This window comes from Glycine soja, chromosome 8, assembly GCF_004193775.1.
Source record: "Glycine soja cultivar W05 chromosome 8, ASM419377v2, whole genome shotgun sequence".
NCBI classification, from domain to species: domain Eukaryota; kingdom Viridiplantae; phylum Streptophyta; class Magnoliopsida; order Fabales; family Fabaceae; genus Glycine; species Glycine soja.
Window position 1 is genome coordinate 4,200,893 of NC_041009.1, and position 14,130 is coordinate 4,215,022.

At 33.3% G+C, this 14,130-nt stretch overlaps 2 protein-coding genes and 1 pseudogene across 8 annotated transcripts; 2 read left to right on the top strand and 1 right to left on the bottom strand.

Moving 5' to 3' along the window:
• Positions 1-4,274: 4,274 nt before the first annotated feature.
• Positions 4,275-6,679, top strand: LOC114424507 (annotated as a pseudogene).
• A 1,389-nt stretch (positions 6,680-8,068) lies between these two features.
• LOC114421284 (tubulin beta chain-like) lies at positions 8,069-9,871 on the top strand. Its single transcript, XM_028387136.1, has 3 exons — positions 8,069-8,564; positions 8,655-8,924; positions 9,031-9,871. Exons 1-3 carry the CDS (start codon positions 8,078-8,080, stop codon positions 9,702-9,704), a joined length of 1,431 nt encoding a protein of 476 aa, XP_028242937.1. The 5' UTR covers positions 8,069-8,077; the 3' UTR covers positions 9,705-9,871.
• A 541-nt stretch (positions 9,872-10,412) lies between these two features.
• LOC114421285 (ADP,ATP carrier protein ER-ANT1-like) lies at positions 10,413-13,861 on the bottom strand. Of its 7 annotated transcripts, none has more exons than XM_028387141.1 (5): positions 13,743-13,861; positions 13,387-13,439; positions 12,904-13,186; positions 11,709-12,080; positions 10,413-11,401 (listed from the first exon to the last, which is right to left on the bottom strand). In XM_028387141.1, exons 3-5 carry the CDS (start codon positions 13,162-13,164, stop codon positions 11,057-11,059), a joined length of 978 nt encoding a protein of 325 aa, XP_028242942.1. In that variant the 5' UTR covers positions 13,165-13,186; positions 13,387-13,439; positions 13,743-13,861; the 3' UTR covers positions 10,413-11,056. The 7 variants fall into 7 exon arrangements, with proteins under 7 accessions (XP_028242942.1, XP_028242943.1, XP_028242939.1 ...); XM_028387142.1 differs by having other exon boundaries at positions 12,904-13,180; positions 13,360-13,439; XM_028387138.1 differs by having other exon boundaries at positions 13,360-13,439.
• Positions 13,862-14,130: the final 269 nt, after the last annotated feature.

Sequence of the window (14,130 nt, forward strand, 5' to 3'; positions counted from 1 at the left end):
CCACTATCTACTGTGATTCTGTAATGTTGTGCATTTCCCTACTACTGCACTGCCAATAAAAGCCCTAATCACTTGTCATTTCTGGCTAGCTAGGGAAAACCACACCACCACCTAGTCAATATATACAATACGTTGGTATTCCTAGCTAGGGTGGCCCCCTAAACCCTTCCTTCACCTGGATATGCAATTAGTCAATGGCATAACCTTGTGTATGGGAATGTTTTCTTCTCCAAGGCCCTCTCGTCGTTTAGTATGTTTAAACAATAATAAAACAAACCCCATAACTAACATACCATCAATCAACCCAACTTGTCAAGTCATATTTAATGTAATGTATGTATTCTTTTTTATTTTTTATTTTGGGCATTCTCTAGATAGATGACGGAATATGCACAAACATAATGTTACCCGTGAATCTTGATGATTCACATACATAGCTTGGTACCTACTCGTCTCGGAGCATGCCAAGTTTCAAACATGTGCAGGATTAATTCTTGCTTCAGTTGCGCACTATTGTTTTCCCCCGGTTCTTCAATTCCAATCTGCATATCGTGCAGTTTGTTTAAGATTTAAAACAAATGACGATTAAATGTTTTGGTACATGTGTCGGGAAAAGGATAGAAAGGTTTCAGTGAAGAAAGGCGAAAGACAAAACAAGTCTGTTTTTTTACCATATCTATTTGAACTTGGAAGCAATAAATGATGTGGAGTTATTAACATAAACAACTTTTAATTCTTCAATGCAAAGATGATGCATGCCATTAGTTTCTTAGAGTCTTGGTGTCCTTTTTTTTTTTTAATTTATTCAATGATATTATAATTAGTGTGCCTCTTTTTTTCTTCTAAAATTTGTATTTCAATCTAAAAGCTTTATTTTCATTTTTTTAATTTTACATTATATTAATCTTTTTTTGTATTTGAACGTCAATAGAGATTTTTATACGAGTTTTTATAAATTAATATCATACAACATAAAACTAAGTACTTAATATATATATATATATATATATATATTATGTCATTTATGTGTCAGTTTGTTACAAAATTAAATAAAGTTATTCTGATACAAAATAATTTAGTGATTTTTGAGTGATAAAAAAAAAGCCAAAGTTAATTTATGTTTATTTTAATAATAAGAATAAATTTTTTTGTGTTAGAATAACTTTTTTTTAAAAGGACTTGATTTTATAAGAAACTATTTAAAATAACTTTTGATTTTAATAAGATTTTATACTGTTTTCAGCTTCTCTTTTAAAAAAAAATTGAAACAAGACACTCATTAAAAAACTTAATAGTAATCATGTAAACATATGAATTTAGCTCATGTTGTATAAAGATAATAAATTTCTGATACCATATTAATTCTTACCAATAAAAAAATAACCATATAAAAAATCTTTTAAAAAAAAACTTATAACGAACAGATCTATATTAATTACTCCCATTATATTTGAGTAATAATAAAAAAATAATTTCATTAGTTGACTATAAAGCTACATCAAATTCCTATGAAACTTAGGAACAGCAAGCAATCATGCATCTAATAAGCGAATGGAAATTTGAAATTAGATTGTTGTGTACACGTTTACATATACACCCGTTGGCGTTCATTGTTTTCACAAAATTCAGGTGACACTGGTCTTAGTCTAACTCAAGAATTTCTCTATTTCCCAAGACTGTAGTAACTCTCTCAATCTTGCAACGACAAAACATGATGGAAGCAATCACAATGGAACGGACAAGAATTCAGAGGGAGTGGTTAGAGCTTTTCCCCTATAAAGGAAAAAGAAAAAGGACTGTAAAATAATAAAAATATTCACAACTAATAAATATGATTGAAGCTATTTTTCTTTTTCAATCACGTACTCCCAAATTTTCCAAGTTTCTTCCATCCCCATTGGCATGGAATGATTTCTATTCCCCTCCAACTATATATATCAACAATACAAATTACTTTAGTAATAAAGTGTTCGAAGCAACCCTATTTTATTCATCGTAACATGTGGTATTTGGGTTTAACACAGAATTCAACATCTTTTGTACAATAAGGCATTTGAAATTAGGTTTAATTAATTGCTCTTTTCCTCTATTTAATTTAGACTCATCGCAACACGTGTGTGTTTGGATTGTCGTTTGGAGATGAGAAAACAAACATGTACACCTTTCTCGGCAGAAAATAAATAAGACTATCCATTCATTGAGTAAACGTTTGTTCATGTTGGGTACAATTTTTTTATTTTTTTTATAAACACAGTCTCTCTCTCTATATATATGGTAAGATAAATTAGTTAGTTTTAGTTTATTTGACTAAAATAAAATTATTTAGTAAAAGAGCCTATTTGATTAATTTATAATAAACATTTTTTTGAAATGCCACTTCACATATATAACGTTTAAGTTTATAAATTTATAATTTGTTGTCTCTTATTTTTAACTTATTCTTACATCTTGTTATTCTTCCTTTATTTTTCTTATTTTAAAAGACCTTGAAATTTTATATCACTAGCATTCTCAATCTCATCAAATATCAAAATTCGAATATAAGTTTATTTACTCATTTATTTTATAAAAGTATTTAAAATAAGAATAAAATTTAAAAAAAAACATTTTTTGGGATGATAAATTATTTAAATTAAATAATCAAAGTATGAAAATAATAATAATTTGAAAATATGTAGTTACCAAATTTTAGGTTATAATTTTTTTATTCGAAGAATCAAAGACATTTTAAGAGAATTTAGAACAATTTTGGGTTATGATTAATTAATTAAATATGTTCTTTTATATATTTTAGTCATGTCAATTGATTTAATGGCTACTTTTGTCAAATATTTTTCAATTATTTTCAATTGAGTTGATTAACTATCAAACTTTCATCGTAATGACGTAACTTTTAAACTTTTATGGGTAAAAAAACAAACTTTAAACTTTCAATTAACTTAAAGTTTAATGTCTAATCGTATCCAATTATAAATTATCGTTTGAGTTATTTTAAAATAATTATTTGTGGAGATTTTAATGTGTATATACTGATAATATAAAATAATTTTACACTTTAATTTAATCATAAATTATTTTAAGATAATTATTTTAAAAGTCAACAAACTTATCACACATAATAAATTGTGATTAAATGACTATATAAAACTTTTTATACTATCTATTCATAATCTTCTTTCTCTTATTTTAAAAATCAATAAATTTAATAAAAAGAGTAGATTATAACTAGATGAATATTGTGTAAATTGTACACCATCGTGTACAACTTTTTTCTCATAAACTTGTATGTTGATTTTGCCTATCACAATTATAAATTTGAATGTGATAATGTGGCCGTAAATATTGAATTAATGTATAATATTTCAAAACGTAATTATAAAACATTAATAATTAATTAATGTACTGCGATAATACAAGATTGCCGAACACTAATAATAAATCTACTTCATATAACAAAATAATACTAATAAGGATATATTTTGTAAGGTATTTCGTCCGTTAATTTTTAATTTTTTTATTAGTTCAAAAGTTTGTTTATCTGTTTATCAAACAAGCATTTTTTTTATATATTTTTCAGCGTTTTGAGACGCTAGCAGTTTTTAAGACACTGGCTTTAGTTTTTTACATTTATTTTATTTTTGTTTTTAAATATTTATTAGATATATTTTATTCTTTTCTATATAAGCTAGAATTTTATTATTTTTTTTCTCTTCTTCCGGTAATAAAGTAGGATTTTTTTGTTTTTAATTTTTTTTCCACATAAGATAGACTTTGTTTGATCTTTTTATTATATAAGATATTAAAAATGATAGACAATAAGTTTTATTTCTTTTATGTTTGGATATTTTCATATTACACTATTTATAATATTTATTTTATTATTTTAACTTATACTTTAAGATACTTTAACCATTAAACTAATTAACTTAACGAGAGTGTGATGTCCGCTTACAAGTATGTTATTTTTACTTTATTTTTGATATAATATAAGATGAATAGTAAAAACACACAATATGTAATAAATAAAATAAGTAGATTTTATATATTAAATATTTAATTTGGTATCCCTTTTAAAAATATTTTAAATTTTAATAAAATTTAGCTAGATTTTATTAATCACTTATTTCTTTCAATACATTTTTAAAAATAATCTTGTATTTCCACCCTACTTGGACCAGTATTAAGCTTGTAAATGTTGGGCCAGGCCGTACGGAACATAACATAGAATGGTTAATAAAGTTTGGCATTGTTGTTACTGATGTGCTGAATGAGAATCTACAAGCTTGATGGATTTCTCAGAAATCTTGTTCCTTCTCCTTCCACCAGAGCCATCAGCAACATGAAGAAAGGCGAGAAATTGAAATTGAAGGATGAGCACAGAGAGTATATGAGGAACGTAATTGGGAAAATTTACAAGACGCTAAAGTATTCAAGTTGGGAAAGCGCCGAGCAAGAGCTGAATAATATGTCTTTGAGGTGGGACTCTTACACGGTGAACCAGGTTCTCAAGTCCCACCCTCCAATGGAGAAAGCGTGGTTGTTCTTCAACTGGGCCTCTTCCCTCAGAGGCTTCAAGCACGACCACTACACTTACACTACCATGCTTGATATTTTCGGAGAAGCTGGTAGAGTCTCTTCCATCAAGCTTGATTCTGTTACCTACACTTCCATGATGCATTGGCTTTCCAGTTCCGGGAACGTCGAGATCAGGCTATGCAAATGTGGCACCAAATCAAATCCAAGACTGTTGTCTCTTACACCGCTTATATCAAGATTCTCTTTCATAATCGAAGACTCAAAGAGGCCACTCGTGTTTACAAGGAGATGATTAGCTCCGGTGTTGCTCCTAATTGCCACACTTACACCGTTCTAATGGACTATCTTATTGCCTCTGGTTAGTCTGCCTTCAACCTGTTTGTTATATGCTCTACCAGGGCTTTCAGGAATTATTCACTTTATTTTCTTTATTATCAAGTTGAAGGTGGTAATGGTTATTTTTGTTTTTGTCTATATCAGGAAAATGCAAAGAGGCCCTAGAGATTTTTGAAAAGATGCAAGAGGCTGGGGCGCAACCTGATAAAGCTGCATGCAATATTTTGATTCAGAGGTGTTCTAAAGTTGGTGGGACTGAGTTCATGACCCATATCCTTCAGTACATGAAAGAAAACCGTCTAGTTCTTCGCTACCCTGTTTTTGTTGAAGCATTGGAAGCTTTAAAATTTCTGGTGAGACTGATACCCTTCTGAGGCAAGTCAATCCACAATTTTATATGGATTGTAGCACAAGGAAGGATGCAAGTAATAGTATCACGGTTGCTGCAGATTGTCCTACTAATATAGATAACGAGCTTCTATTTGTTCTCTTGAAAAATAGAAATGTTGTTGCTATTGACCATTTACTTACAGGGATGATGGATAAGAAAATATATTTAGAACATAAGGTTGTCTCAACCATTATTGAGGTAAATTGTAGTCATTGTCGACCTAAAGGTGCTTTGTTGGCTTTCAAGTACAGTGTTACAATGGGAATAAGTATTGAGAGAACAGGATATCTTTCCTTAATAGGCTTGTTGATCAGATCAAATATGTTTTCAAAGCTGGTGGAAATTGTTGAGGAAATGACTAGAGCTGGGTATTCTCTTGGAACCTATTTGGCTTCACTTTTGATCATTAGGCTTGGTTGTGCTAAAAAGCACACTTTGGCCATGAAGATTTTCAACTTATTACCTGATAACCATAAGTGCACTGCTACCTTTACTGCTTTAATTAGTGTTTACTTCTCTGTTAGAAGAGTTACCAAGGCTCTTGAGATTTACAAAATCATGTGCACCAAAGGATTTTGTCCCGTGTTAGGTACTTATGATGTACTAATAGCTGGTTTTGAAACAAATGGTAAATATGCTGAAGCAGAACATTATAGGAAAGCAAAGAAGAGCAAGAGCTTACATGCCAATAGTGGTTCTCAAGAAAGTGTTTGCATAGAGGGGAAGATATGCAATCTTCTGTTTTCTGTTGATGTAGTACTTTGATTTTGGAACTCTGGGAGTTTTCATTTTTTATTCAAGTTGAGGGCATGCTGAATAGTTGCTACTGGATAGTGGAGGTATGTTGGTTGCAGCATGGCACTTGCTGCATATCTATCAATAAATAAACAGATATTTTGATTCAAGATGCAGTTCATTAGAGATGCCAACAAGTCTAACTGTCATGTGCCATCTATCTGTTCTGTATGTGCAAATTCTTGTAGACAATGCTAATGCTACCAGTGTGGAATGGATGAACTCCAGCGTTCTTAAGGCAACCATATGATATGATGCACAAAACAAGGTCTAACTTTGCCAAATGTGTTCACATGCAGATGGTCATGATTTTGTTCTCCTAGTCAAAGACGGGCAGGAAGAGTGATTGATAGAATCTGGGGACTGGGATGACAGCTAAACAAAGATTTAAAACATATTTAAGCCAAAATCTTATTTATCGTGTTGCTTGTATTCATGCAAATTATAATTAAGAGACGGGGGAAAGCTTGAACTATGCTACTTTTCTGTTCCACGAAAACAAATCAAGCCATCTATTTTTACTCTTTTCAAAGCGGTAATACTACACTGTAGCAATAACTGGTCCAACCAAGAAAATTAAAGGAAAAAAATGGATATTAGTCTTTGGACTTGGAGCAGTAACCGTAGTACAGTAGTTTATAAGGTTAGATTCTTTTGATTGATATATGCCATCCGCTCAACTTAAATATAAGCTTTCAGTTCGTTGACACGACGGCCAACTAGTTTATAAGGTTTGATTACCTTTTTCACACACAAAAAAAGGGTTTGATTGCCTTATAAATTAGTTTTACTAAACATATTATATTTACTTCACTAATTTATTCTTAATATTGTACTTTTTTTAAAAGTATATAATTTTTTTTCATATATAAATATTTTTTTGGAGAGATAAATTATATTACAATTAGTCAAAAACTAATGAATTGAAATGTAAAAATGATATCAAAACTAATATATTAAAAGTAAATTATAAATGTTTAAGTAAATTATACATACATGTATATTATATTTAAAAAAGTAAGAGTAATATTATAAACAACAAAAAATTATTTTCATAATATATTATTTAATTGAATTATGCATATAAAAATAATCTAATTATTTTAATTTGAAAAATTCTTGATTATTTTAATTAATGTTCTTCATTTTATTAGTCGTGTCAATACTAAATTAACTAAAATTAATAATAAGGACTAAAAGAGAACATCCTCCCTGGTGCGAGCGGTAAAGTTGTGCCTTGGTGACTTGTTGGTCATGGGTTCAAATCCGAAAGTCCTTCAAAAAAAAAAAATAGAGAACACTAAAAAAATATCAGAATCTAAAAGTAAAAAAAATGGTAAGAACTAAAATCACACAAAGTATATTTGCAAGCATTTTAAACACATTTAAGCGTGAGATTTTTTATTAGCATATTGGACAGAGACATTTCAATATAGTTGAACAAAGAAATCGGGAGAGAGGAACTTTATTCAAAGGGAATTCTGCGACCAAATAATATTTTATTGGTTTCGTTTCTAGATGGGGTGATGCTAATAAGGTGTAGTAACATTTATTGCAAGAAAAGTAGACATAGTTACTACATATATACACATCGTTGAAGAGAACTTGCCGGCCTTAGCATACGCATCATTTTATGGTCCATGAAACTCCCTCATCCCTTTCTTTTAGTTGCAGTCACTTTTGAGTGTCAAGACAATAAAAAAGTCATTTGGGTCTCCCAAATGGCATAACATAACCCTTGATATTGTAAAAATAGATGCCGATGTTATATTAAGAAAACCTTTACTAAAAAGAGTGAGTCCCAAGTTCTAACTTACTATATGGTGGCTTTCAAGTATCTGATGTTATGTTTGTATGTATAAGTCATTCGTATAAATATAATAAAAGACCAAGTTGATCAGATCAGAGTGAAGCCGGCGAGGTTGCAAGTAGCAGCTTACAAATGGCATTCATCCAAGTCCAATTCGTTTTCAAAGGGCATTCATGTAATTATGTCCATTTACAATTGACTATAAATAAATGACTAATCGTTTGCTTATTCATTCCAAGCAAGCCAGTGCTGCAGTGACAGTTGAAAAAAGAGTTAATTTTGCCCCTCATCCAAGCCAGAATATGCGTGAGATTCTTCACATTCAGGGAGGGCAATGCGGGAACCAAATAGGAACAAAGTTCTGGGAAGTGGTGTGTGATGAGCATGGGATTGATACCACAGGGCAGTACGTAGGCAACTCCGAACTTCAGCTTGAAAGAGTGAATGTTTATTACAATGAGGGAAGCAATGGACGTTACGTGCCACGGGCAGTGCTGATGGACCTTGAGCCTGGCACCATGGATGCTGCCCGCACCGGCCCTTATGGCCAGATTTTCCGGCCGGACAACTTTGTTTTCGGTCAGTCGGGCGCCGGAAACAACTTTGCAAAGGGCCATTACACTGAGGGTGCTGAGCTTATTGACTCCGTCCTTGATGTTGTTAGGAAGGAGGTTGAGAATTGTGACTGCTTGCAAGGTAATTAATAAAGTAACCAAAGATTTACTAATTTTGATTTGTTGTGTATGCTATTATTTATTTAATGGTTTTGGGTTTGAATTTAATTAGGATTTCAAGTGTGCCACTCCTTGGGTGGGGGAACGGGTTCTGGAATGGGAACTCTGCTGATTTCGAAGATCAGAGAGGAATACCCTGATCGAATGATGCTCACATTCTCTGTGTTTCCATCTCCAAAGGTGTCAGACACGGTTGTTGAGCCTTATAATGCTACACTTTCTGTTCACCAGTTGGTGGAGAATGCTGATGAGTGTATGGTCCTTGATAATGAAGCGCTATATGACATCTGCTTCAGGACCCTCAAGCTCGCTACGCCTAGCTGTAAGCATAACAGCAATAGTATTAATGATCCAGCACCTATGATAATGAAGTTTTTTTCTTCTTTTTTTTACACTTAATATCTGTTTTCTCTATTAATTGTTTGCAGTTGGAGACTTGAATCATTTGATATCAGCAACAATGAGTGGAGTTACTTGTTGCTTAAGATTCCCGGGTCAGCTCAACTCAGACTTAAGGAAGCTAGCAGTGAACTTGATCCCATTTCCAAGACTCCACTTTTTCATGGTGGGTTTTGCTCCCCTAACTTCTCGAGGATCACAGAACTACCGCGCACTTTCTGTCCCGGAACTGACACAACAGATGTGGGATGCCAAGAACATGATGTGTGCAGCTGATCCACGCCACGGTCGTTACTTGACAGCCTCAGCAGTGTTCAGAGGCAAAATGAGCACAAAAGAGGTGGATGAACAGATGTTAAGCGTGCAGAACAAGAACTCTTCCTACTTTGTTGAGTGGATTCCCAACAATGTCAAGTCTAGCGTCTGTGACATCCCTCCCAGAGGCCTTTCCATGGCTTCAACTTTTGTCGGTAACTCAACTTCTATACAGGAGATGTTCAGAAGAGTGAGTGAGCAGTTCACAGCCATGTTCAGAAGGAAAGCCTTCTTGCACTGGTACACGGGAGAAGGAATGGATGAGATGGAGTTTACTGAAGCAGAGAGTAACATGAATGATCTTGTAGCTGAGTATCAACAGTACCAGGATGCGGCGGCTGATGAAGATGGTGATTCTGAAGAAGAAGATGAGGGTGCTGAGAGCTGAAGATGTTCGATCAAATTGATGCTTCGCATGTTACAAGCAGTATCTAATCGATAATGTTGAGTTCTTTGGCTTGCTGAAGGTTATGTTTAGCTGCAGTGGTTGCAGTTCTATGTTTCTTTAACCTTTATAGAAGGGTACCCCTTCAATAACAGTTTCCTTTCTTGATATTTTCATTTACAGACTTACATTACCACAAAATGATTATTTCATAAGCTAATTTATTAAAATATTATAATATTTGTGATCGTCATACAATATTTTTATGCTGCAACCTGAAACTTGAATAACAAGGGTAGATGTCTTCTAGCGAAGACCCGCTGCCACTCATGATACTGGACACTTGCTACAGTGCAAGTAAAGAAGGTTGCATACTAGATCGAGTTTGAGGGGAGAATAATTAAATTCTATTTTATACTTTTTTATTTATTTTATCGTCTAATCAATCTGGAATCTGGATGATAACACATTTATGGTCAAGACTCAGTGCCACGCATCATGATATTGGACATTACCATGCAAGCATGCAAGTGAGTTTGCAGCAGGAATATTCATAAATCAATCCAATTCAATGGAATTGTAAAATTTATCTTTTCATAACAAGTAATAAATAACTAGAGCTTTGAAATTGTACATCGCAATGGATAGAAGTAGATAACTTCAAATTCTGATAAGTTATGCATCTTCTAGGAAAATTCCATAGGTAATATCTGTGCAATGATGTTAATAATATAACTGAAACTGGGGATGTAAACTGTACATCGTAAACTTCATATATACAGCATTAATAGAAACAGACAGGTTGGCTGAGTGCTTTGCAGTCTTGAAACGTTTCCAATAACCCTCGCCCCAAGCAAATTATTTATTTATTTATTTTTTTCTAAATGGGGAGTTAAATTTACAATGAGGCAGTAGAGTATTCCAATTCTAAAAATCGCCACTAAAAAAGGGAGAATTTAATTTAAGGACCTAAAAATCAAGTTTACCATGTTCAAAGATCGAACTATAGTTTGGTTTATAGAACAAATGCCTTTGGTCACCATGCCCAAAAGTTTGTTTATTGTGTTATAGTCCTTGAGACCAAACTTTTGAAATGAACAGCCATAGTATGACTTTTAAGGTCCCAAAATGCAAAACTCCCTTTAGAAAAAAAAAAAAAAAAAAACATTCTTTTGGACACGTTAAATGTGATTAATTATTGAACCAGAACAAATACCTTCCGCTGTCATGTCCAAAAGTTCGTTTATTATGTTATGGTCCTTCAGACCAAACTTTTGAAATGAACAGGCATACTATTCATTCAAAATGATGAATATGCCTCTTTTAGGTTAGGCATTTCTTTCCTACTCGGGCATTCATTTCAGAACTCTTTGGTTTGTCTCATTATAGTGACTGTGTCTAGATGAGATACGGTTCAGCTGATCGTATCCAGCAAGCACCCCAGCTCCTGCCATGCCAAGAAGCATATTTGCGGTAACTCCTCGAAATAGAGCTCGGAAACCCTCCTGTCGAACAATCTCTTGAAATGCATGTATTGCAGTACAGTACTTGTTTGGATGCCCAGAGGTGAGCATCATTCGCCGGCGCAATGTGTCGAAAGGGTATGCACAAACCCCTGAAAAAGTTGTGATGCTCCAACCTAATAAGAAACTAGCAAGAAACTTCCCCTGCAGAAAATAAATCAAGAGACCCACATTGGACTGCCAGGGCATAAGAGAACAGAACAAACACTCAAAGTGCTATACAATCAAGAGATGCATCTACAAAAGGTTATTTGACTTATGTCTTGAAGATGGATGTTCAAACTCAAGGGTTCAATTATCAATGTAAATTTGCATAATCTAGGGGTGCTACAATAATTGGTCCACATTCCACTGTGACACAAACCAAAGAGATTACTTGTCCAGTAGCAATAGAAGGCAAAAATTCTCAGTTAAAATAATCAAGTATTAACTATATATTTTCCCATTGACTCTTTTGTAAAAGTGTAAATGCTTAGTTGCTTACCTCAAAAGGCCCAACTAAAACAATAGGCTTCATGGTGTCATAGATCCCAAAGTACATCCCTCGATACAAGGTGATTCCCCATATTGAAATCCCAAATCCCCTGTACAAGCCAGCAATTCCATCACTTGATAAGGTCTTCCGGTATACATCAATTAGTCCTTTAAACTGGCGTTGACTGGTAACACGGCACTCTATTGCATCGGTGCCCAACCTAGTACGTGCATAATCTAAATGATACAGAAGTAGTGATGTAGTCGCTCCTGCAGCACTGCCTGAAGCCACATTCCCAGCAAACCACTTAATGTACCCGTCTCTCTCTTTGGAATACCCAAAAATGCTTTTGAAGTAACCTTTGAATGCAAAATTGAAAGCCTATAGACCAATTAACTGTTTGCTCAAACATTATTTTAAAAGAAAAAAAGAAAACTATTATTTGAGACACCTGATTCCAGGAATTGGTGGGAACACAAAGCAGTAAAAACAAACAGATGGATTTTCTCCCATATGTATGGGCTGTTATTTTATGGAAGTGCCATGACCCAGCTAATAATATTTGACAAGCATTAACAATTTGACAGGAAAAGCAGAAAGCAAGCTCAAAGGGTAATGTACCAAAGAACAAACTGGAATGATCATATGTCAATGGATGAGATTGCATGCACAGTAAATGTTACATCATGGCATGAAATGATTTTGGATAAGAAATTGGCACAAGTCAAGGCTCTGAGATAACATACACTTCAATTTAATTGAGAGTAGATAAAGAAACAAGGATGAAAGGAAAATTAAGTTAACAGATACTACCTCTAATTGAATATCTAAGGTCCATAGATGACAGAGAACACAAAATCCATGAACAAAAGAATTTGGGTATATTAATTGGTTTGCAATTGCATTTTTAGTAAGCAGCACAAGAAATAATTACCCTGATATATTTAAGGGCTAAGTTACTACATATCACTCAGCAGACCTGATAACTGTCATGCTCACTCTTTTGTTTTCTTTTTCTCTTTCCTTGGTTTCATTTTGTTGAAGTTCCATTAAAAAGCAGAAACAAAACCCTACAAAGTTATAACAGGCAATAGTCCATTTAACTCATAGGAGTGACAAATAGAAAGAAAGTGAAAATAAATAGTGGGGTTGGGGATTCAGGTCTTTAACATCAATCAGGATGTTGGTGAAGTGAATAACTCACTTGTGTGGGGAAATATCGGATAATATTGGCCTGGTGTCCTCTCCAAAAGGCAATCAAACCCTCTTCCATGAAGACCCTCTTAAAGCCATCAGACACACCCAAGTATGGTTTTTTGAGCTGTCCTCTTTTAATCATTTCACCTTGGTTTTGCAATAAAAGCTTCACTCTCTCAATTGGTGCCGCTGCACTCTTTGATATGATTGCTGCTACTCCCCCCATCACAAAGTCCTTTGAAAATTTCTCATATGTTGATTTTACCATTTTTGGTCTCTAACCTCTAATCCTGACAGTTAACAAGACATGAATATCAATTTTCAAACTTTCCAATGAAAATATGCGGGTTCAGATTAATTTATGCATGCATTCAATCATATTAAGCTGTTCAAAATCAATTCTACTCGACTTTAAACCATACAAGTATATGCTAGCTTTGACAATGGGGTCCACAGTGCACACCTGAGCAAAATATAGGTGAGGAAGAACCTGGTAATCTATCGCATTGCAGGTTTATGGAGAAGCAGTATCCCTTCTATAATCTGCAAGTGGACATCTGAAAATGATAAATTCTGATGCATTCAAATTGGTAGGATTCTAAATTTGATGGATTAAAAAGCTTAATGAATAACAGAACGTGGTGGGTCTTGGTTGGAAAAAAGAAAAAGAAAAATTGAAAGATGGTTAGCGAAGGGCATTGCCCCCAAACACAAAAGAAAGTTGCGATGCAAAACAACAGAAGGAATGAATCGATTAGAATAGATGGTAAGAAATGTCGTAACGTGCAAAGGATATTCAATAAAAAAAAGTGAGATGGCATAATAATAAGGAAAGGAAAATGGTACCTGAAGAGAAGAGAAGAGAATGAATGAGTTAAGTGCAATTGTTTGTATGTATCAATTATCATGGTCTGGTGAGTTGGAGATGAGATGTTTGTGACTGACTGTATCTGTGAAGGCAAATGGAGGTTGGCCAATCAGGTTAATGTTTTATTTTTTGTGGGTAGCCCAGCCTGCCGTAATGGGTTTGCCAACTTGTGGAACAAAATTTGAGTTGCACGAAAAAAAATATATTAATAGTTAAAAATAATCTTCTATTATAATATAAATTATTTATTATATATCTATTATATAATTTATAATATATTGTTTTATATTCAAAAAATGATTCAGCATTTCATACCAAATTTTCATGGAGATTAAAAGGCCACAAATCCATAAGAAGACTTTACTA

Excerpts from the sequence above, each read along its gene's own strand:
- LOC114421284 (XM_028387136.1), top strand. The coding sequence starts at position 8,078 with ATGACTAATCGTTTGCTTATTCATTCCAAGCAAGCCAGTGCTGCAGTG. Across the intron at positions 8,565-8,654 it reads GAATTGTGACTGCTTGCAAG|GATTTCAAGTGTGCCACTCC; the intron begins GTAATTAATAAA and ends GAATTTAATTAG. Across the intron at positions 8,925-9,030 it reads CAAGCTCGCTACGCCTAGCT|TTGGAGACTTGAATCATTTG; the intron begins GTAAGCATAACA and ends AATTGTTTGCAG.
- LOC114421285 (XM_028387141.1), bottom strand. The coding sequence starts at position 13,164 with ATGGTAAAATCAACATATGAGAAATTTTCAAAGGACTTTGTGATGGGG. Across the intron at positions 12,081-12,903 it reads TCCGATATTTCCCCACACAA|GCTTTCAATTTTGCATTCAA; the intron begins GTGAGTTATTCA and ends ATTGGTCTATAG. Across the intron at positions 11,402-11,708 it reads TTTTAGTTGGGCCTTTTGAG|TCCAATGTGGGTCTCTTGAT; the intron begins GTAAGCAACTAA and ends ATGCCCTGGCAG.